At 44.8% G+C, this 21,698-nt stretch overlaps 5 protein-coding genes across 5 annotated transcripts; 3 read left to right on the forward strand and 2 right to left on the reverse strand.

Moving 5' to 3' along the window:
* Positions 1-946: 946 nt before the first annotated feature.
* On the forward strand, positions 947-12,897 carry VTP01DRAFT_4775 (uncharacterized protein; the record flags this gene model as incomplete). The annotated part of the gene is made up of 19 exons (XM_069383493.1): positions 947-988; positions 1,056-1,352; positions 1,417-1,930; positions 1,981-2,087; positions 2,157-2,304; positions 2,358-2,503; positions 2,556-2,666; positions 2,721-2,994; positions 3,059-3,639; positions 3,697-3,982; positions 4,036-4,234; positions 4,285-4,598; positions 4,656-7,983; positions 8,038-8,179; positions 8,242-8,475; positions 8,536-8,797; positions 8,852-9,928; positions 10,007-12,719; positions 12,795-12,897. The coding sequence occupies 19 exons, from the start codon at positions 947-949 to the stop codon at positions 12,895-12,897; spliced, it is 10,878 nt and encodes a 3,625-aa protein (XP_069244189.1).
* Positions 12,898-13,278: 381 nt separating this feature from the next.
* VTP01DRAFT_4776 (uncharacterized protein) lies at positions 13,279-14,625 on the forward strand (the record flags this gene model as incomplete). Its single annotated transcript, XM_069383494.1, has 7 exons — positions 13,279-13,500; positions 13,678-13,738; positions 13,805-13,855; positions 13,921-14,008; positions 14,086-14,201; positions 14,256-14,441; positions 14,516-14,625. 7 exons carry the CDS (start codon positions 13,279-13,281, stop codon positions 14,623-14,625), a joined length of 834 nt encoding a protein of 277 aa, XP_069244190.1.
* Positions 14,626-14,680: 55 nt separating this feature from the next.
* VTP01DRAFT_4777 (uncharacterized protein) lies at positions 14,681-15,309 on the reverse strand (the record flags this gene model as incomplete). The annotated part of the gene is made up of 3 exons (XM_069383495.1): positions 14,681-14,788; positions 14,859-14,893; positions 14,961-15,309. The coding sequence occupies 3 exons, from the start codon at positions 15,307-15,309 to the stop codon at positions 14,681-14,683; spliced, it is 492 nt and encodes a 163-aa protein (XP_069244191.1).
* Positions 15,310-17,267: 1,958 nt separating this feature from the next.
* Positions 17,268-18,756, reverse strand: VTP01DRAFT_4778 (uncharacterized protein; the record flags this gene model as incomplete). Its single annotated transcript, XM_069383496.1, has 5 exons — positions 17,268-17,371; positions 17,436-18,125; positions 18,198-18,292; positions 18,354-18,543; positions 18,606-18,756. 5 exons carry the CDS (start codon positions 18,754-18,756, stop codon positions 17,268-17,270), a joined length of 1,230 nt encoding a protein of 409 aa, XP_069244192.1.
* Positions 18,757-18,853: 97 nt separating this feature from the next.
* On the forward strand, positions 18,854-21,638 carry VTP01DRAFT_4779 (uncharacterized protein; the record flags this gene model as incomplete). Its single annotated transcript, XM_069383497.1, has 7 exons — positions 18,854-18,967; positions 19,035-19,191; positions 19,257-20,119; positions 20,182-20,272; positions 20,334-20,914; positions 20,974-21,186; positions 21,252-21,638. The coding sequence occupies 7 exons, from the start codon at positions 18,854-18,856 to the stop codon at positions 21,636-21,638; spliced, it is 2,406 nt and encodes an 801-aa protein (XP_069244193.1).
* Between the last annotated feature and the right edge of the window lie 60 nt (positions 21,639-21,698).

A 21,698-nucleotide genomic window follows, 5' to 3' on the forward strand; every position in this document is an offset into this window, starting at 1 on the left:
CGAATCCTTCACGTTCCGCCAAAATGCTCGAGTCCGCATCCGGAGAATGGGATAATCAGGTATCCACGCCTATCCTCAAAGCTATAACACATAGTCAATAATTTAAGCCTTCTATAAAAGATCAATGCAAACATATATCTCTACACTAAGAAGAATAAGAAAATCGTTACTTAATCTTTAAATGTGTAGTAAGGATGCATATATACTCTATCAGAATTTGCTGTAACTCCTAATGGATTACTTGATCAATGAACAAGACGGTGACAAGATAAATATTGTGCTGAAACACATTGTGTGAGATAAAAGCGTCCCACATTTACAATTAATACTTTGCATATAGGAATTAGCTGCAGATAAAATGACTGGCTATAAGCAGCCTAATAACGCCCATTCATAATCTGGCAATACTCACTGATCTGGAACTGGACATCACTGTATATGAATTTTGTCATCGGCTTGTGCGAGTTGTATGGCACAGTTTACATCGATACATAATATGAATGACCCAGTGATATCTATGTATACGTTGCAAAATATATATCAAGCAAGCACATGGTTCTTCTTTATCCTCTACGGTGTAATTCTTTTTAAGGTTGTTTTAAAATTTTTAACGGAGCGGAATACTATGTTACTCTATGTTTTTTTAGAGTGTGCAATATCGCCTTCGAAAGGGGTCAAACTGAATGTTTATTCAAGCGGACTTGATTCGCCGCATTTGACCGCAGACTCTGTGAATGACGCAGCCTTCCAGTTTCCTGCTCTTTTCAGGCCTTCACTCTTTCTTCTAACCCTCTGCTCCTCAAGTCCTATTGTAAGCGCAGTTGAAGAAAGCTGATTTGTACATAGAAACGAGCAATCTGAATTCGGTTAGTTCGAGGGATTGATCGTTGTAATTACTGCGGTACTGATGTCTTTGACGTGTAACTTACTCAGCAAGTCTACGATCATGAAGATCAGAAAGACTCCCTCAAAAAGACTCGCACCAGTTGTAAGTTTTCACGTTAGATATGCTCGATCACACCGAGATTACGGAACCTCACTCTTATATTCTGCAGCCTCGGCCTCTGCGAGACCTAATTAAGAGTCTTGAGAGCGAACCGGAGGACCAAATCCCCATTCAAGTTGACAAGCTGAAGGAGTGGACCTATCCCCGTGGTGATCTTTTCCACTGGACAGCAGTACTCAACCGTTTCGACAACATCCTACTTCGCATTTGCAATGAATACAAGCTAATGGAGGTACAAGCTCGCGAATTCGATCCGTCAACCAAGCGGTTACTGCTCGCAATTGTAAACTTGTCGCGGATCCTGTTCGAAAACTGTACAAATAGGAATATATACAATTCATATGAAGCAAGTATCAATGATTTATAGATTCCTGACAAGTATAATGGTCTGACCGTCATTTTTAATGTAGCACATGAATTCGCTAATCAATACAATGGACATTGATCTGCTTGAAGCTGTATTGAGCTTCCTGCTCCGCCCCGCACAACGAGTTAATAATCCTCGAGCTATTCGATCGACATTTGTGGCTCCTCAGGAACGCATCACGGAATTAGCACGCGGATGGAATACTCCGGCAGGAATCGTCGATTTATGCAAGGACGACTTGCCAGTTACTGACGAGATGAAGACGCTCACGTTGCGCTTCTATCGTACACAAGATGAATTCAGCGAAGGCACATCCAAGTCCACGGAAGCACAAAATTCAGACAAAACTGAAGGTGTAAACATCATTACGACACAGTTACCATCTCCCAAGGACAAATCCGACATTCAAGTGTTCCTAGACTTAGTGAAGGAGCACAGTATACCCAAAGAATATCACTTCGAACTTGCAAACCGAATTCGTGTATGCAGACACATAGATGATCCAACTTTGCGGAAGAAGCTTCTTATCATTCGTATCCTCGCTATTACGATAATGGGTTAGTTTGAAAAATTCACAGTCAAATGTATGCTTACTAATGTAGAGTAGCAAATACTGTTTCCGAGACAACTGCTCAAAACAAAGTTTTCATCTATGAACCACATTTGGTTGCCAACCTTGCAGAACTTGTGCATCCCGACAAGACAGTGCTTGAGGTAAACGATTACAATAAATGCTTGTCTTATGCTTTGTATACTGACAATATATATGTATAATGGTAACAGGATATTTGTGTTTATTCACTATGCGCTCTTGATGGCATTGCAAGACATCGATCTAAGCTCACAGAGGTCCTTACTACTCTTAATGCGTCAGCTAATCATGGCGCACTCTTGCAAATATTACGAAGGATCGGCCAAGAACAAGGGAACGGTAAGGAATATCTTCAATAATCTACCGTGAGCTTGCTCCTAATAGTTGTACAGCATACTCTCGCAGTTTCCTCGACGCAGTATTTACACTATTGGCATGCTTGCTGCAAAATCAACCTGGAGGTCAGATGCTAATGTCAGCTGGTATTATTCCCGCCTTGGTGCAAATACTTGGCAATCCAAGCTGCATACTTCCCAAGGTATTTTCAGCAGATTACAATATCCGTGATATTATAGTTAAACTCGGTGTAGTATGTATCCAAGGTTGTCAGTCTATTGGATGCTCTAGTCAATGCATTTTCCACTTCTTTCTCCGCATTCTGTAACGCTGGTGGTTTAGACACGTTGTTGAATCGAATTAAGGTAATATTATGAGGATGAGCTCGCAGCAATGATTCTAATCTTAGTATCTTATAGACGGAAGTGGAATACTGCTTGCAGAATACAGACATGTCGATGAAAGCTGCAGAAGATGACGCGTCGCAACCAGATGAACAAAATGCACAAACGCCACTTGCTCCACATGACCATATATCGGCCCTAAAAGCAATGATCAAGTTTTTGTTGAGGATGATGGAGTCCTCGGGCACTGCAGATGGTTTACGGAACTTGATTGAATCATCTATTCCACAGTCTCTATTGCAAATAATCTCTAATCCTAAAGTTTTCGGCTCAAGTGTACTTCCACTTGGTAAGCATGATAAGTGAAGCTTTTTTCTTTTCTGCCTGCTCTGTGCTAATCTAATTGTCCACAGCCATCAATGTCATGACTACCTTCATTCACAGCGAACCGACCTCTTTACCTATCCTTCAAGAAGCAAAACTACCTCAAGGCTTCTTGGAAATGATTTGCGCTTACGAAACCCCATCAAGCGAGGTCTTGATGGCTTCTGTCAATGCATTCGGTGCAATTTGTCTGAATCAACCAGGCCTTGATATGTTTAACGAAGCTAATCCCTTACCACATTTCTTCGACCTAATGACTGAACATGACTTCCTCCTCAATACTGCTGAAGTTGATAGTGCCACCGCTTTAGGTAGCACTATGGATGAATTGACCCGCCATCATCCGAGCCTTCGACCGAAAGTTTTCGAATGTGTGTCCAGCATGATCAAAAAAGTCAAACAAATGGGAACCGAAGATATTGCAAAGCCAAGCGATAATACACATCGACTCCAACTTATGCCAACTACCGAAGGCGGTTCTCGTGATGTGGCGATGAAATCCGAGAGCATTGATAGTAAAGAGTTGGAATCCGACGTTTCAGATGGAAGCGACAAGAAAGGTGACAAACCCGAATGCTTATTGGTGTCCTTTATCGACATGGTCTCAAGAGTATGTATTACACTTACGATCTTATCTGTGGATTGCTGTATTAACGAGCTTGTATAGTTTCTTGAGGGACTTTTCCAAAATCAAACGAACATCAGAGAGTTCGTCAAGGAGGGATGTCCGGAAATCCTTCTGGATTACTACACTCTGCCTCTACTTCCAGCGGATTTCTCCGTGACCATTGCGTATGACTCGTTGGCTTATATCTTCAAGATGATCAGCGAAGTCAGTACCCTTCCGACTATCATGGCCATCGCAGAAAAGGCTCAGAACTCCATGAAGTTCATTCTGGAAGATGACCGAGTGCGAAAAGAAAGTATGGTTGCTCATTTTGTGGACGTCAAGGGTAAGTTCACATTGCAGTTTGTCCCGTAGGATTTTAGCTGATGAGAGTCATAGATAATGAAACAAGCAAGATCGAGGAAGGCAACACTCTATTCAGGCAGCTTATTGTTATGCATGACTATGTGGGCCTTCTGTCAAACATTTGCACTTCTGCTGCATTGGCTCCTGGCAAAAGTGCAACCTCATTGATTACAGAGTTTATGTCGGGTGTTGGTGATGAAAACATTGTCCTTATGCTTGGACGGCTACACAGGTATGTTTGAAGTCGTTTATGCCGTCGGCACACTTGCTAACTCCGCGTAGGACAATGATGTGGGAGAATTTCCTTTTGAAGGAATCCGTTCCAGCTTCGTGGTACTCGGTTAAAACATCCAAGAAGCCGAATCAAACATCCACGGATCATCCATTAGGTATCTTCGGTGTGAGCACAGAAGAAGGCCAACGAGGAACAGCAGAGCAGGTGTCGGAAACTGCGCAAGCAGAGAAGAAAGACGAAAGTCCTAAGGAAACGCAAGAAGAGAAAGTGCCTGACGTAAACGATCCAAGGATGCAAAATCTAAAGCACTTCAAATTGCTCTTGGGCGATATACCTCAATTCTTGATGCCTATCTTCCAAGGTGAGTTCATGTAATGGGCTAAATGTCTATTGACCGGAAAACTGAGAATCCTTGTAGGACTCGTGAGGGCATCTATGAGCAGACGGATGATGGACAATGCGCAGAAAGCGCAAGCCTTTAGAGTGACCGAATGTATTACAGAGCTCCTAAAGGACAATTTGACGTGGCACTCCATTACGGCTGACGATGCTCCACCATGCAAGTACGATTATCTCGCAACAATGTACAGCATGATATCGTTGTTGATGATGGATGACCGGCCGCAAACTTCGCTGCATACTCCGCTTACGTTAACATTCGACAAACGGGGAGGAACAGATCTTTGCTTGAAGGATTTGGATACAAGATGGAAGGAGGCTTCCAAACTGCACACGGTGCCAAAGGATCAACGTTCAAAAGAGCAATCTGATTTGTTGCAACGCATTTACAACAGTTTGGAAATGCTATTGATGGTCTTCGCGCACATTGGATCGCCCAAATTACTTCACGATTCACCATTTACCGCCCCAATCGTTGTCAAGGATCCGAAAGCAAAGGATCACTTTGACCCATATCCTTGGATTATCTCTTTGCAGTTGAAGCTATCATCAGTCAGAGCCTATCTTCATAGCCCTGATCTAAAAGATTTTCCTAAAGGCATCATTCATGTCCTGCTTGAAATTATTTTGGAGATAATGAAAGCCGAAGAAGAGGAAAATCTACGATCTGAACCTTTTAACGTCTTCTCAGCAGCCTTATCCTCGCCATTTACGTTAGTTCGCACACCAGTGATAGCTACTCCGGACGAACGAGGCGTACAAACACTCGTGGATATGGGATTCGAACGTTCGGCTGCAGAGCATGCCATGGTCCGCTGCAATAACCAGATTTCTCGCGCAGTTGACTGGTTATTTAGTCACCCTACGCAAATGCTCACTGGAGGTGGTACATCTGGGCAAGGTTCATCCAGAGCTCGATCTCAAAACGATACAGATGATAACCATGAAGACACATCCGACGAAGAAGCTGACCGGGACGATGCTGATGAGCCATCTGATAACACCAGTGCTCGTAACACGTCTACGACAAACCGTATGGATGAAGACGGTGATGATGATCCTGAAAGCGACTCCGAAGATGAAGAGAGACGTCGACCTTTCCGATTTGAGCCTGCTGGGCCCTCAAGAAATAGTGACGGGGACAACGTAGCGAGCGAAGAGACCGATGAGAACTCTCCGGAGAAAGGAAAGCAGAAGGCTGAATTGAATGAAAGAGTGCAAGAACTCCAGAATATCCGAAATTCCATTAAGGAAGAAATTCCACCGCTTCTCCTTGACCTAATTGACCAGCGTGAAGATGTCATATTTGATGTACGTGATGTGTTGGTCACTCTCTGCAAGGACGATAAAGAAAACAAAGTCAAGAAGAGTATACTATTCAAGTTGATCGATCGCGTGGAAGCCACCAGGGCTCAAGTGGTTGAATCTTCTGAAAATCAGTCTCTTTCTATTACAAAGTACATGCGCTTGCTCGCTCTGCTATTCCGGCAACCTGGGTTGCAATCTGTTATTCCCGATACCGCGCCTCGTCTATCATTCATATTTGATATGATCGATAATGCAAGCCGCGCCAGCATTGACAGCAAATTGCCCCCATGGATCACGACCGCCTTTCTTGTACTAGAATCCTTTATATCGCAAGCCGATGAGCCCAAGAAAACTGAACTCATCAAACCGAAGACCGAGGAAGAAAACACATCAAAGAGTCCTTCTTTTACAAAGAAAGACAGCGGCAAGAGCGGTAAAAACGAAAGTAAAAATTCTATGGAGCAAGAAGGATCAGTCGCAGTCTCTGTGGATCAAAGATCAGGTTTATTAGTTAATTGCATCGCATTCCTCAAGAAGCCTGATCTTTCGCGGGATGAAATCTATGCTATTCTGCGAATCATAGTTCGTCTGACAAAATATCATGGAGCTGCACTCGAGTTTGTGGATCATGGAGGATTGCCTTTACTTTTTACGAAACCGAAAACAACTTTGGAAGGTTTACAAGGCCAGCAGGCTTTTATTATCCTCATTCTTCGGCATATCATCGAGGACAAGGCTACTTTGGAAAGCAACATGGAGGATATGATAACAACATGGTTTACTATTCCGCGACCTCGCAATATGGATATAAACGCATTTATCCGAAACAATGCACACATCGTTCTCCGCGATCCAACCACCTTCCTCGAAGTTGCAACACGAATTTGTCGTTTGACGCATTATGACGAGTATGATCTCCCTCGACAGGTGAAATTATTGTCGAAGGATGCAGCAAGTGATGGTGATACAACGATGGCCGATGCATCTGCTGCCGAGACCAGCGAGCCTTCAGGCACGAAACAAAGCGAATCCAATATTGAGGAGAATCGCTCTAAATCGACGTCTTCCTCTCCCATTATCAACCATCTCTTACAGGAACTGTTGTCTGCTCAGTCAGAGATAGCAGATATTCGTCGTTCCAAGGGTCCTAATGAAAAGGAAAAGACCGAATCCGATGCTACTAAGAGAGAAGAAAACATCAAGTACGCATACATTGGCTTTATTTTACAATGCCTTGTTGAACTAGTGGCGTCCTACAAGTCCTGCAAATACGATGTATATAGTTTCGGACGTCGGCGAAACAGCAAAGATGGGTCAAACGTTCGACAAAAGCACTCTGTAATCAATATGCTTATCAACGACCTCTTGCCCTGCAATGCCATCAACCCAATCGCAGAAGAAAGCAAAAAGCAGCAAGGTCTCTCAATGTGGACTGCCTCACTACTTGTAGCAATGTGCCACGATTCAGGTCCCGACAAGGAATCCAACAGTTCCTCGAAAGAAGATCTCACGCAAGTCCGCAAATATGTCTTTGACGGTATCATCCGATCCTTGAAGGAGACTTCAGCCTCATCTGGTCCATTGTCTGTGAAATATGCAAAATACTTGGCATTATCGGATCTATGCTATAGAATCCTGAACGCTCGCCCGAACGCGAATGGCCCTGCGCAACGTGTAAAGGAGGATTCAGCCACAGATATTGCTAAAGTCATGTTGGATAAGAACTTTGTCGGTTTACTCACCTCTGCCATAAGCGACGTGGACATCAACTACCCTCATGCAAAGACAATTCTCAATACAATGCTAAGGCCGTTGGAACAACTCACAAAGCTTGCCGTCAAGATCTCTGAGGATATAAAAGAAGATGACAGAAAACGTGAGGAAGAACAGCAGCACTATGTACCTACCAACGAACACGGCGAAGGTGAAGAGGAACCGCCAGATTTGTACAGAAACTCTGCCCTCGGGATGTTTGATGCCAGCGTTATGGAAGAAGACGAAATGGATGAATTCGACACTGACGAAGAAGGAGAAGAAACGTAAGCAGCAGTATATGCCAATCTACGATTAACGTGCTCAACGTGTGTTTTTAGGTATGACGAAGAAGAGTTTGATGAAGACACAGGCAGTGATTTGTCGGATATGAGTGAAGGCGAGACCGGAGATGAAGACGTCGATGAAGATATGGGAGCCATGCTACATCAGCATTATGATACCGAAATGGAAGAAGATGAGGTATTTACGCGTTTTGTTCTATGAATTGGCGCAGCAAATCACTGAATGCATTACGATTTTAGGATGATACCGACGAAGAGGAAGACGAAGATGTTGACAACAGCGAAGATGAGTCTGTAGTTGGAGAAACAGACGAAGATGATGTGGAAGAAGAGGAAGATGGTCGTGAGATGACCTGGCGGCTTGAGGATATCGAGGATGATCCTGTCATTCAAGTCAGCGCAGAAGTCGATCTGGAATCCGGAGACGAAGGACATGGCCGACAACACCAACGCCTGTTGGACGCGTTTGGAGACGTAAGCTGAAAATAGGAAGCACTGATATATCAATTGAAACTAATGTTCCCGATGCTATAGGAGCAAGATGAAGAAGAACTGGAGACAGTTGATCAATCTGACTTTGAGGAAGACGAAGAATCTGAGAATATGGATGGTGGAGAAGCAGACGCAGACTTGAACGATGGCGTACTGCTTGAAGATGACATTGATAGTCCGTTCTTGGCTCATGACCTTGAATCAGATGGCCTTTTGATGGAGGAGGAAGGACGTTCAAGAACGTTCCCTGGGTTCCATATGCGTCGGCTCAACCGATTTAACCGCACCCGCTTTTCTGAACTAGGTTCGTGGTGGTTATTTAAATGGATGTAAGCGACATACTAAAGCTGCTTTGCAGGAATTGGTCGGTCGTTACGTTCGATCAGAGGAGGTGCAGGTGCAGATAGTCAAGACGATGTTATCACGCATCCATTGCTGTCAGAGAACCAAGCATCAACTGGAACGGCTGGTCAACCATCTCGTACTTTACCGGAGCTGAGTAGCAATATACGATCCCGATCGCCCGCAAACAACAGCTGGCAAGCATTCGAAGATATCATCGGAGGCAGCGCAGTTAGATTACTTGAAAGCCTTCTTACTCAAGCTCCTCAAGGTGCACAGACTGGGCCTCTACGAGTGGATGTGCAAGGTCGAGGCGGTAATATTATGCGAACCTTTGAATTCGACCATTTACCTTTTGGTTCTCGGTCTACAGCTCGAACTGGTGAGCCTCAAAGCCAAGATCAGAACAGGGAACTTATGGCAGTTCTGCATGACTTCCAACCGATGACTTCCGTTGACCGTTGGCATCAAGAGGCACGCATGATGTATGGCGGTTCTTTGACGGATAAAGCACAGAACGTTACGAATGCCCTTTTGAACGCGTTAATCCCTATAGCCATTGTGGATGAGAAGAGACAAAGAGAAGAAGATGAAAGAAGACGCCAGGAACAACGGAGAATCGAAGAAGAGGAGCGCAAGAAGGCAGAGGAAGAACGTTTGCGCAGAGAAGAAGAAGAACGAAAACGAAGAGAAGAAGAGGAGGCGAGCAGGGCTTCCCAAAGTGCCAGACAGGCAGAGACACAAGAAGCAACGACGACCGCGGAAGCAAACGAAGGCGCGTCCACTGAAGCTCAGACACAAGGATCCGAGGAAGGCCCCGTTATGATTACAATTAATGGTGAAGAAGTTGATATATCTGGTACTGGCATTGATGTCGAGTTCTTGCAAGCTCTTCCCGATGATCTGCGAGAGGAAGTCGTTAGCCAGCATATGCGTGAAAGACGTGCATCAACTCAAGCTACTGAAACAGACTCGATCAGCCCCGAATTTTTGGATGCTCTCCCGCCAGACATTCGCGAAGAGGTCTTACAACAGGAGAATCTTGAGCGTGAACGACGTGATCGGCAGCGCCAAGGAGCTGCTGGAGCTGCAGGTATACTATCTGCAAATAACTTGGGCAGTGACACACTGCCACCTTTGCATGAATTTGTAAGCGAACTTTTTACATCAGGTACCCCTAGTAACGAAGATCGCTACGATAGTTCCTTCCGCCGATTCTTGTCTTCAAGAGCTGGCCCACGCGGTGAAGGCGATGGCGCCTCTTCTGTCGCGCAGGGTCAAAGGCGACCGGGTGCACATCGAAATGCAATACAACTAGTGGATAGACAACAACTGGCAACACTTGCCCGTTTATTGTTTGTCCCACAATCGATTTCAAAGGCCGTCTTGAACCGTCTACTTATCAACCTCTGCGAAAACAACAAGACTCGAAGTGATTTGCTATCCTTCTTGGTATGCGTTCTTCACGATGGTAGCGGTGACCTTGCATCGGTGGATAGAAGCTTTGCACAGCTTTCCCTCCAGTCCAAGGGTATCTACAAGCCAGTATCCAAAAGCAAGACGAGTTCAGCGGCCACAATGGGTGAAACAGTTCCGAATCTTATTACTCAGCGATGTTTGGAATTCTTGATGCATGTAGTGCAGTGGAACGAACAGTCCTTGACGTACTTCCTCACGGAGAATGACTGTCTCGCCGGATTGAAGCGCACTAGCAGTCGAAAGGGCAAGTCTAAAGAAAAGCTGACGCCCTCAAGTAAATATCCTCTGTTGGTCTTGATCAGTCTACTGGATCGCCCCGTTTTTGTCGAAAATCCGGGCCTTATGGAGGAACTAATGCACTTGATCATGACTATATGCCGCCCATTCCCGTTGCTGGTAAAGAAGTACGTCGAAAAGGTGGAGAATCAACAACAGCAACAGCAGCAAAATGCAGAGGAACAGACGAAGAGTGAAGGTCAAGCCAACACCGACTCTGAAGAGAAGCATCCACAAAAAGGCAAAGACGATGAAACCGGCGATGTTAGTAAACGATCAAAGGAAACCGAGAAGACCATGCCAAAGCCACCAACTATCCCCGATCATTACCTCAAACTCGTGGTACATGTGTTAACATCGGGTGAATGCTCAAGCAAGACGTTCCAGTACACATTGAGCGCATTGTCGCATTTATCTGCTTTGGATGGTGCACAGCAAGCAATCACCAACGAATTAGTGGCAGATGCAAAGGAATTTGGCGAGCAGATTTTGCGCGATCTCAGCGATTTGCATGAAGCTCTAGAAAATGCTATGCCAGGCACAGAAATCGATGCATCTGCATTATCCCATTTTTCTGCTGCAACATCTCATCAGGCGAAGCTATTGAGAGTTCTGAAGACCATTGATTATATGTACTCTCGAAAAGCAACCGTTACAGCCGCTGTCAACCCTGACAAGAATGCAGACGACGAAGCCGCGAAAAACGAATCACGATTGCTGGAGATTTACGACGAGCTTAATTTCTTGCCTCTTTGGAAGACGCTAGGCCAGTGCCTTGCTGTCATCCATGAAAAAGAGGAGCTTATCAATGTTGCCACTGTACTTTTGCCTTTGATTGAATCGTTCATGGTTGTATCCAAGTACACGGCCGAGAAGGTTCAGATAGCTCGCAACAGTGGCGGCTCTCAGGGTTCCCCTGCGCCAAATCCCACCCAACAAGCAGGCACTGAATCACCAGATGATTTCTTCTTCACGTTTACAGAAGAGCACAAGAAGATTCTCAATATCATGGTCCGCAACAACCCATCCCTCATGAGCGGTTCGTTCTCGCTACTCGTCCGCAATCCAAAGATGCTGGAATTCGACAACAAACGCAACTATTTTGTTCAGCAATTGCATAAGAGAACTTCGCCACGTGAACACTACCCACCGCTCCAGCTTAATGTTCGGCGTCAGTATGTCTTTGAAGACTCTTACCATCAGCTTCTTGGACGTACAGGCGATGAGATCAAATACGGCAAACTCAGTGTACGCTTCTACGATGAAGAAGGTGTGGATGCCGGCGGTGTCGCTCGTGAATGGTTCTCTGTCTTGGCACGACAAATGTTTGACCCGAACTATGCACTATTCATCACGTCAGCTGCTGATAAATTGACATACCAACCAAACCGAGCATCAGCGGTCAATCCTGATCACTTGAGCTACCTCAAGTTCGTGGGACGTGTTATTGGAAAAGCGATCTACGACGGCCGACTTTTGGATGCCTATTTTACACGCTCCTTCTATAAGCATATTCTCGGTCGTCAAGTGGATTACCGTGACGTAGAAGCAATCGATCCAGAATATTTCAAGAGCTTGGTTTGGATGCTCGAAAACGACATTACGGATATTATCGATCTCACATTCAGTATCGAGACTGATGACTTTGGCACGACCAAAGTCATCGATCTGAAGCCTAACGGACGTAATATTCCAGTTACTGAAGAAAACAAGCATGAATACGTCGCGCTGGTAACGGAACAAAAGTTGACATTGGCAATCAAGGATCAAATCAATGCCTTTTTGCAAGGATTTCATGATATCATTCCGGCGCATCTTATCCAAATTTTTAACGAGCAAGAGCTGGAACTACTCATCTCTGGTTTGCCTGATATCGATATCGATGACTGGAAGAACAACACTGAATATCAAGGTGGATACAGTGCCTCGTCACCACAGATTCAGTGGTTCTGGCGTGCTGTCCGTAGTTTCGATCAAGAAGAACGCGCAAAACTGTTGCAATTCGCTACAGGTACCTCGAAGGTACCTTTGGAAGGCTTTGCTCACTTGCAAGGTTCTGGAGGTGTCCAACGGTTCCAGATTCACAAGGATTTCGGTGGTGAAAACCGGCTTCCATCGGCCCATACTTGGTAAGTTGAAGAAAAATAATCTCAGGAGTTTAGATCGGCTGATTTAACCCGTACCTTTTTTCTTTCGGGCAATAGCTTTAACCAGGTTGATCTGCCTGAATACGACTCGTACGAGAGTCTTCGAAGTAACCTCTTCAAAGCCATCAATGAATGCTCTACAGGCTTTGGATTTGTATAGATTCTTTTTCTTTTCTTCGCTTTTTTTTTGCACATAAAAAATTACGCATTTACAAAATCTACAGTTGGGGTATGCGCATACCGTTAAGTCATCTCAATTTTCCTTTTTCGGGATACTGTGTGAAAGGATTTCTGAGCAGCTTGAAATGTATATATAAAATTACACATGGAATAATAGGTACTATAGGACTGGTATTGATGGAAAAAAAGTTGTGCATCGCACTACTTTCAGTTAGAGGCTGCTTGGGTATCAAAAGGGGTTGTAGTGGGCTTTGCTACAGAGTTTAAGCTTGTCAGACATTTGATTGAAAGTCAGGTGCGTGTATAAAGTGGTTGAACCATGCAGAATCTGCATTTCACGTCTTTTGAACTCGTTTATATTATGACCAATTTTCAAGACTTGAACGGACGAGTAGCTGTTGTTACAGGAGGTGCTAGGGGTATCGGCAAGGCTGTTGCTGAAGCTCTCGTCCAGCGCGGAGCCAAGGTTGCTGTGGGCGATTTGCTTGCAAAAGAAGGACAAGAGTTTATCGATCAACTTAACCAAAAGTATGCCCATCGCATCAAATTGATGAATATGGCAGTCCATAATTCTTGGATCACTGTATGCTTAGGGCTTCGCAAAAGGTGGCAGTATTCATTCGGACGGACGTAACAAAATATAAAGATTTGCTTGCACTTTTGGCTTGGCGAGCAAAGAGTTTGGAGGCGTGGATGTAAATGTTGCACGAGTACATATTTATAGGGTCCTGACTAGAGAATACTGATAGCATATATTTAGATTGCTATTCTTAACGCTGGCACAGCCGAAGGTGCAAGTGGACCCTTGACCCCTATGGACGGTAACGACCTGTAGTCAGATGCGCATAGGGTATGCATCATTTCTCAACAATGACGTCTTACAACAGATGAGGCAGACATGCAAATTTTCAACGTTAACCTCGGCGGCGTCGTTAAAGGTAAGTGAATTTTTGATCAATGGAGATACATGACCTTGTATCTAAACATAGCATGATTTTTCAAGGCACAAAACTTGCGCTGCTGCACCTGGCCAAACGCGGTGGCGGCGTCATTGTCAACACCGCCTCCATTGCAGGATTCACTACCTTTTAGTAAGCAGTAGGGCCTTGGGTGATATTTGTTACACATAATGAGATGATTAGATAAGCTAACAATGAGCGCGGGGTAGCGGCATGAACGCTTACAATGCCAGCAAACACGCTGTTGTCGGATGGACAAGATCTTTGGATAACTTGCCTGAACTCTGCGGCGTCAGGGTCAACGCGGTGTGCCCATATTTCATGCGTAAGTATTTGTACAATGCTAGATGAATTTGTTTGCTCATCCACAGTTGTTAAGAAACCGATATCCTCAACTTTGCCAAGGCCAGTCCATTTGCATCGTTGATAGAAAAATTCTCAAAGACTTCGATGGCAACGGTGGTGGAAGCATTCCTGCGTTGTATTTCAGATGAAACCCTAGTAGGCGCTACATTACTTTGTCTTGCAGACGGTATCGAAGAAGCAGATCGCTACCAAGCACGGCGTATGTTACTTTGGACTCGAAATATAAAAATGTGATTTGGTACGCTAACACTGTTGCTATCTCACATTTTGCAGCTTCATGTATCAACGAGGAATCTGCTCAAGAACTCATGAATTTGGGAACCAAGGTCCAAGAAATAGGCAAAGCAGATTTGGAGGAGGCCATTGCCAGGGCCAAGATTTAACATAAATAAATATTGTACAAGATTTTTTACCTTCGTGTGTACGAATAAACTAAATCTATGCTTGATCGCGCTCTGCGATGAGATCCTTGATATGTTTGCTAAGAACAAACTTGTTCAGGGTTTCAGTGGGCAAATGACGTGCACCTTGGACTGTTTTAATGCACTGGAGTAACAATAACACTGAAGATGAGCAAAAAAATAAAATAAAATAAAATATCAATGGAGGTACATACCTGAGAGGATCCACACCAACATGAGAAGGGTTGAGCTGTATAAAGGAAACTATTAGATGATGCGCTCCATTCGACTTGAGCAGGTAATTAATGAACACTTGCCCATATCCCATTCAGTGGAAGGGTAGAAAAAGGTAAGCTCGTCGCCGGCCTTGATATCTTTTGCGGCTACAACAGCGCGTCGATCAACATCCATCAGGGCAGAGGGATCACAAGAATGGTTCATGTACAGCAGGTCGCTGTTGAGCTCTACGTGCTCAGTAGGTGAAACTTGGACAGACGAGTATCGTTTGGGACCAGGCGTTAAACCGGCCAAATCAGCAATCACTGAGCCCTTGGCAAAGTCTCGTTCGGCGACGAGTTTGCTGCGGAACTGCTCAGGAGTTCCATCGTGTACAATACGGAAAAGTCCAGGGTGGGAAGGCTTAGTTTCTTGGAAAGTCACGGTCATGTTTTTTGTTGTTGTAGAAGGGTAAGAAGAGGAAGTGTGGTTCTTGAAGTTGCTCCGATACGGAAATGCAATTTGAGCTGATCGGATGCCACTCTCTGAATGTGTGGGGCAAGAAAATGCAGAGTCCGATTCGCCAATGTCAGCAACAAATTTCAGTTTCCCGACGCTCTCTCGTTTCGAACTGGCAAGGATGACGGGTTTCTTGGGTTCACAAGGAAAGAGGTCCCCGATTTCCCTTTCCTCTTCTGCTGCTGCCGGCGATTTAAAGTCAGCACAGGAAACCAGCCATCCTTCTCCATCCACCGTATGTCTATTTAAGAGAAGAAAGGTCTGTTTGCATAGAATGGTCTAGAATTATTACCAAGGAAATACAGGTACATGCTTCTTTGGACCAGTTTCTTTCCTCCGCAGTTGCAATAAAGATTCGCTGTGACGACATTTATTTACTTTTTTTTCCATCAGGACTTATCGCGTCGTTCCCTTTTTGGGTCTGCGAGTGCTAAGCTGTCTTGGGTGCCCCTGTGTCAGGTTCCCGAAGCATCGAAACCCTATCAGAATGCGTCAAGCGCGCCCGCCATCTGGTTACCCGGATCTTCGCGAATGAACACGAAACAAATCCAAGTGCGAGGCGAAGCCCCTTGCCCTTTACCTTTCGCTTATATGATCTGCCGTCGCATCAAGGAATTCTGTGACCTCACATGTAGAGTATATTCGAGATAGAGTATAATGTAAACGTTGCAAGCAACAAGCTATTGAGACACAGTATTCCGTGTCCAATACCGCGGATACTCGTAAATGTAGTTCAAGTTGCACTTTTGAGTTAAGGAGCTTCGTTGACAATGATGCATATGCTAGTGTTATTGAAGCTGATGTTCTCTTGGCATCACGAGCTGGTTGCAACTCTTTGACGGTGCGGCTAATTCTTCTTCCAGAATCAGTTGTATGAAAATCTTCTACTTGAAATCGTTTGGGGTACCAGTTAACATGCCTCTAAAAATTTCCTACAGCTTTCCTGCATAGACCTGCAAATTGCATAACCTGTAACTCGAGGTCGCGTTTGCAGGCCTGATGGCGGGAAAATCTAGGATCCCTACGTAAGTACTTAATAGCGTCGTTCTATGGTGCTTCAAATACACTAATAATGATGAGCCCCAAGTTCCAGTCGTTCTCTAGATTGCCTGTCTTCAACTTCTTCAGCCAGGAGACGGCGTACTTTTAGGGATAATCCTCGATAAAAAAAACCTGCCAAGAGGTTTGCGATCCTGGCTTGGGTTGAACACTGGGAAACATGGTGTAGGCTGGTATGGGCTTATAGTAGCAAACGACGCGTTCGGGTTGCTGAGACATGCTGGGGAAACCGTGAAGACCCAAATCTTCGACTGTGCCTGAATCGTCTATTTCTCAATTTGCGCAACAGAAAGCGCAACTTGCTTCCCGCCAGTGCCATAGCAGTGTGTCTGTGGTGATGCAGATTATGTCTGCCTTTTGGTTGCTATGATGTTACAGCTTGCAACTACCTGGGGATGCTATTTCTTTTACCATACTGCCAAGGCGCTGCATTATTGAGCGACTACAGGAAGTTTATCGATACCTTGTGAGTATCGATATGTTTCACTTGTCTCCTTGTTAACCTGAGCTCGGCCCGATCACTCAATTCTGGTCCATGGTGAAGGACCACAAGTTCCTGGATGATAAATCACTCCTGACGAGCAATGCCGAGGGGCGCCATAGGTTATATCTCAGCGAGGTCGAAGCTTTCGTGCATGCTCTTTGAGAATTGAGAGAACTTTACTGATCACGGTGCCAATAAATTAGTTAATGGAAACAGTACTTTGCTTTGTACTTTAGATATCATGTGTAACAGCTTTGAGCCAAATGGACACCGATGTAAGGCGGTCAGTTCGCCTGCATCTCGGGGTATATTAACTTAGAACATATTGGTAAAAGGTAGTATATTACTATGGATCGTCCTTTAAAAATCTTTCAAAGGATTCGCGGCTGCATTCGCCGCCTTTTCGCGGGTCAAATACAAACTTGTAACAGCTTCCATCCGCGCAAATGGCTATTCGTGGCATTGAGTTGGCAGCTCGTGCGATAGTTCCAAACAAAGATAGATAGATACATACCTACGACGCTGTTTTTCTGCTCGCCGAATGCAGCGATGCATTTACTTTCCGTCAGTATTTTGGCATGAGCAAAGCTCCATTCGCTGCTGAAATATTTCGGTAGTAAGTCTTTCATGAAACTCAAGCTGCTACCGCGGTTTCCACTGTTCGTTAATCCATGCCGCTTTACAGACGTTTGTGGGTATACAACGACTTCGCCGTATGTAGGACCTCGAGGCCGACGGTCGACCATGGTAACCACGGATGGGTCCAAGTTGAATATATGTATGGTTCCCTTGTCGGATGACACGCACAGCCGCGTGGATTCGTTGTTGAATGCAAGCGAGTAAATCTCGGCTCTATCTACTCCGCGCCTCAACTCATTCAACAGCGTGCCTGTCGCTGTGTTGAAGACACGGATCAATGTACCTTTATCGCTGGCAGTGGCACACTTTGTTCCATCTTCGTTGAGTGCTATACATGAAAGATTTCCAGAATGCGCCGCAATGATACTGACGTTTGCCGTAGGAGTTGCTTTGGCTGCTGATGTTATCGTCTTGTCTTTTGTATCTCCATCTGAAGAAAATCGCTGTGGAAGAGCAGACCAATAATATCCCAGTGAATCTAGATCTACGATCTGCAAGTGCCCCTTCCTTCTTCCGGGTATTATAAGCATAGCATGGTTGGCTGCGGCAGATACAGCCGCCAGACCTTTGCCAGTTTCGTTAATATTTTCCATTGAATTATTACATGGATACCCAAACTGAATCAAGTCATATGTACCTTTCTCGTTATCACATGTTTCAAATGTATGCAGTAACCGAGGTTGTACGCTGAAATGATAAACAAAGACCTTGTTGGCCAGAACAACCGTCAATCTAAATAGGAAGCCGGATCATTAGTGAGTTTGCCGCCTTATGCCAGTTTTATTTACCTTACCTGTCTCTTCGTAGTTTGACATTTTTTACCTCGCTTTTGTACTCGAGTTCCAATACGGCTTTGCCTTTAATGCTGTCGTATATTATAACCTTATTCGGTGGATATCTAGGATTCCTGCCACCGCCGATCAAGGCTAAATAATTGGTGCGATATAGCATTTCAACTATAGTGACACCGCCTTCCTGCGACTCTATAGTACATGTTAGACTCCATACGCAAGCTTGAAAGACCAATGGCAAGTTGCTGTCGTACCATTGCGTGCCTGCTCAATTAAAGGATCAGTGTTATATATGCGGAATCCGCTGTCGAGGCCAATGGCAAAGCATCCGTAATCTTGGTTGAAACCAGCATATAAAAGACCTGGAGCGTCTTGTGGATGAGTGGAAGAACGAGTAAGGTTCATTAAAAGCAGACGGAAGAAAAAGGCGCCAAAGTAAAGTTCGGCATAAAATCCCTCTCGCTCTCAATTTTCGTTCTCCTCCTCCCCTCGATCGATCCTCATGCCGCGTCAAACCAAGGATCGATGCGCCAATCCACTTTTGCGAGACTGGATTGGCGAATGGATGGAACAAGCAAAAGGCCACCAATCCAAAGCGTATTATACCTACAGAAAAGTATGTAACGTGTAAAGCACATCAGTTGACGCCACGGATTTCGCGCTGAGCAAACACATGTATAAAGGCATACGATTCAATCTCTAAATGCCCAATTCCGTTCAACCATCCTTCCGAAGCCAAAATGTTGCAGGGCATCGGTGATGGTATGGTGGCCAGGCTCGAGAAATGTATGGAAAAGTACTGTCGGGAGAATGGCCTGCCTTTGCCAACGCGGGGCTCAGGTAGACTACTTTTTAATAGTCCTTTTTTTTTTTTTCTTTTTAACTTTATCAACGTAATTTGGCAGGAGCCGAAGCTGGATCGAAACGGATAGGTGATGAGGGTGCTTCTACCGCTGGAGAATCAACTTCAACGAAGCGACAACGACGAACGCCACGGACATATGTGCCTCGATATCGAAGTGGATCATATGCCATTTTGATAGCATTGTCACAGCAACGCGACGAATTTAATCAACAGTATGCAACAAAGGAAGAAATTATACGTGTCGCACAGAATTACTGCAACGCGTCGTTCGATATGCCAGAACCCGGGAAAAGCTACACAGCGTGGAATAGTATAAAAATCTTGTTGGACAAAGGATACGTTTGGAAACACGGCAATCCTGCCAAGTATATGCTGACAGAGAGCGGTGCAGAGATGGCATCACATTTAAGGAACGCGAATCAGAACGGTGGTTCTCATAGCCAAGCTCCACCGTCATCATTGTCACAACTGATTGAGGAAGCAGAGGAGGATGAAGACGAAAGTGAAGAGGAAATTGACTTGAGTTTATATGTACTGAATCCGGAAAAGTACAAACTTGACAATACTCAACAAGGCGAAAAAGTCTCCACACCTATCGCATCCAGCTCGAAAACATCTCAATTCCAGTCTACAACAAATGTCGATACAGCAATGTTGAGCGTGTCTCAATCATCTCTCGACAATGACATCCTTTTATCAACCCAACCAGGCGATTCGCAGCCTCGTGCATCCCAAACACATAATGCTAACTATGGCGACAACGACGATGATGTAGACAATATAATTATATTGGATTCTCCACCTCCTTATCCTCCTCCTTCAGATGTCAGCCCATTTTCTTCCACCCTAGCAAACTTGCCGCTTCCAATATCACCATCACATGAACCTGCCGAAACCATTCAAGTCAGTAATGGAAGGTCGTCGCAATTCTTTCGTATTTGCTCATACGTTGCATACTACTCTAGGCAGATGATTCCTCAGCTTTTGAATATACCTATCTCGATCTGCGTGGCAATCCAACAAGGCATGCGTCCCAAGCATTGACAGATATTGATGGTAAATCAAAGCATTGCTATACTGATATTAAGCAATATCTCAACCTACATTGGTATTGAAGCTAGCACAAACGGATTGATGTACCATATCCGATTTTCGAGCTGGCAGAGAACACATCCAAAAGCGCTTGAATTACGACGGATCAAGGAGGAAAGCAATGGATATATGACGGGATACATTTCAGAGTTTGATGCAGATGCAATCTGTCCGGGGCTGCCGCCAGAACCCGTTTTGCCTCTGTATGAAAAGGAAGATGCTGAGGACGACTTTTGGCCAAGTATTACTCATATGGAGGAACAGGAGACGCCAAGCTCATCCTTCTCCCAAGTGCAAACAGGATCGCTATCGCAAGATCCAAAAGAAGTCATTTCTTTCCCCCCTGGATCATACGAGATCGTGCTGGTTCTGGATAACAGAGAGATCAAGATGAAGAGTCAACGAGATTATTTTCAGGAGCAACTGACGCAGAAGGGGGTTCCGATTGTCAAACGAGCCCTTGAACTAGGTGATGTTATCTGGGTGGCTCGGAAGCGGGGCAGCAAGAGCCCAGGAGATGAGTTGTTCTTGGATATTATAATTGAACGTAAACGAATGGACGACCTTGTCTCGAGTATCAAGGACGGTCGCTTTCATGAACAAAAGGTATAGTTGTAAGTTTTGGTTTATTTTCCTTACAGCTAACAACTATGCCTCGAATTCAGTATCGATTGCATCGATCGGCAGCAAACAAAGTCATTTACATAGTCGAGGAGTACAACAAAGAAGCAGCTGTGCAGTTTGGCGCCCAGGCGATTCAGACAGCCATGTCCTCGACCCAAATTGTGGATGGCTTCTTTCTGAAACGCACAGCGTCGATTGATGAGACAGTGGATTATCTTGTTACATTGAACCGAATGGTGAAAAAGATGTATGAGGTACGGTACAAATGTCAAGATGTAAACATGCATGCAGAATCGTGACACATGCATTCCGGATCTAGGGCGTAACACTGCATCGGATACCGGAACACAGTGTATCTCGTCAAAATTATGAGGAGCTCAAGAAGAGACTGGACAAGCACCATTTTATATCCTATCCTCTTTACAACCGGCTGAATAGCAAAACAGAGACTGTGACGCTGCATGACGTGTACCTGCGTATGCTAATGACAATACGAGGTGTGAGCGCCGAGAAGGCATTGGCTCTAGCAAGAATATACCCGACGCCAGTATCTCTCTTACGTGCATTTTCTGCCGCTGATGAAGCAGAGGGCAAGAAACTAGCTCAAAACGCGACAAGGGATGGTATTACCAGGCGGCGGTGGACCAACCCGCTAAGTGAAAGATTGTATAAAGTTTGGGGACAGTTGGATTACGAAAGTGCATAGTTATATGATGTTTGTATGTAAATATATATGTATATGTTCCTTTTTTACGAATGAAAAAAA

The sequence above is a fragment of the Rhizomucor pusillus genome, assembly GCF_041956525.1.
Source record: "Rhizomucor pusillus strain CBS 183.67 unplaced genomic scaffold VTP01scaffold_2, whole genome shotgun sequence".
Classification (NCBI taxonomy): domain Eukaryota; kingdom Fungi; phylum Mucoromycota; class Mucoromycetes; order Mucorales; family Lichtheimiaceae; genus Rhizomucor; species Rhizomucor pusillus.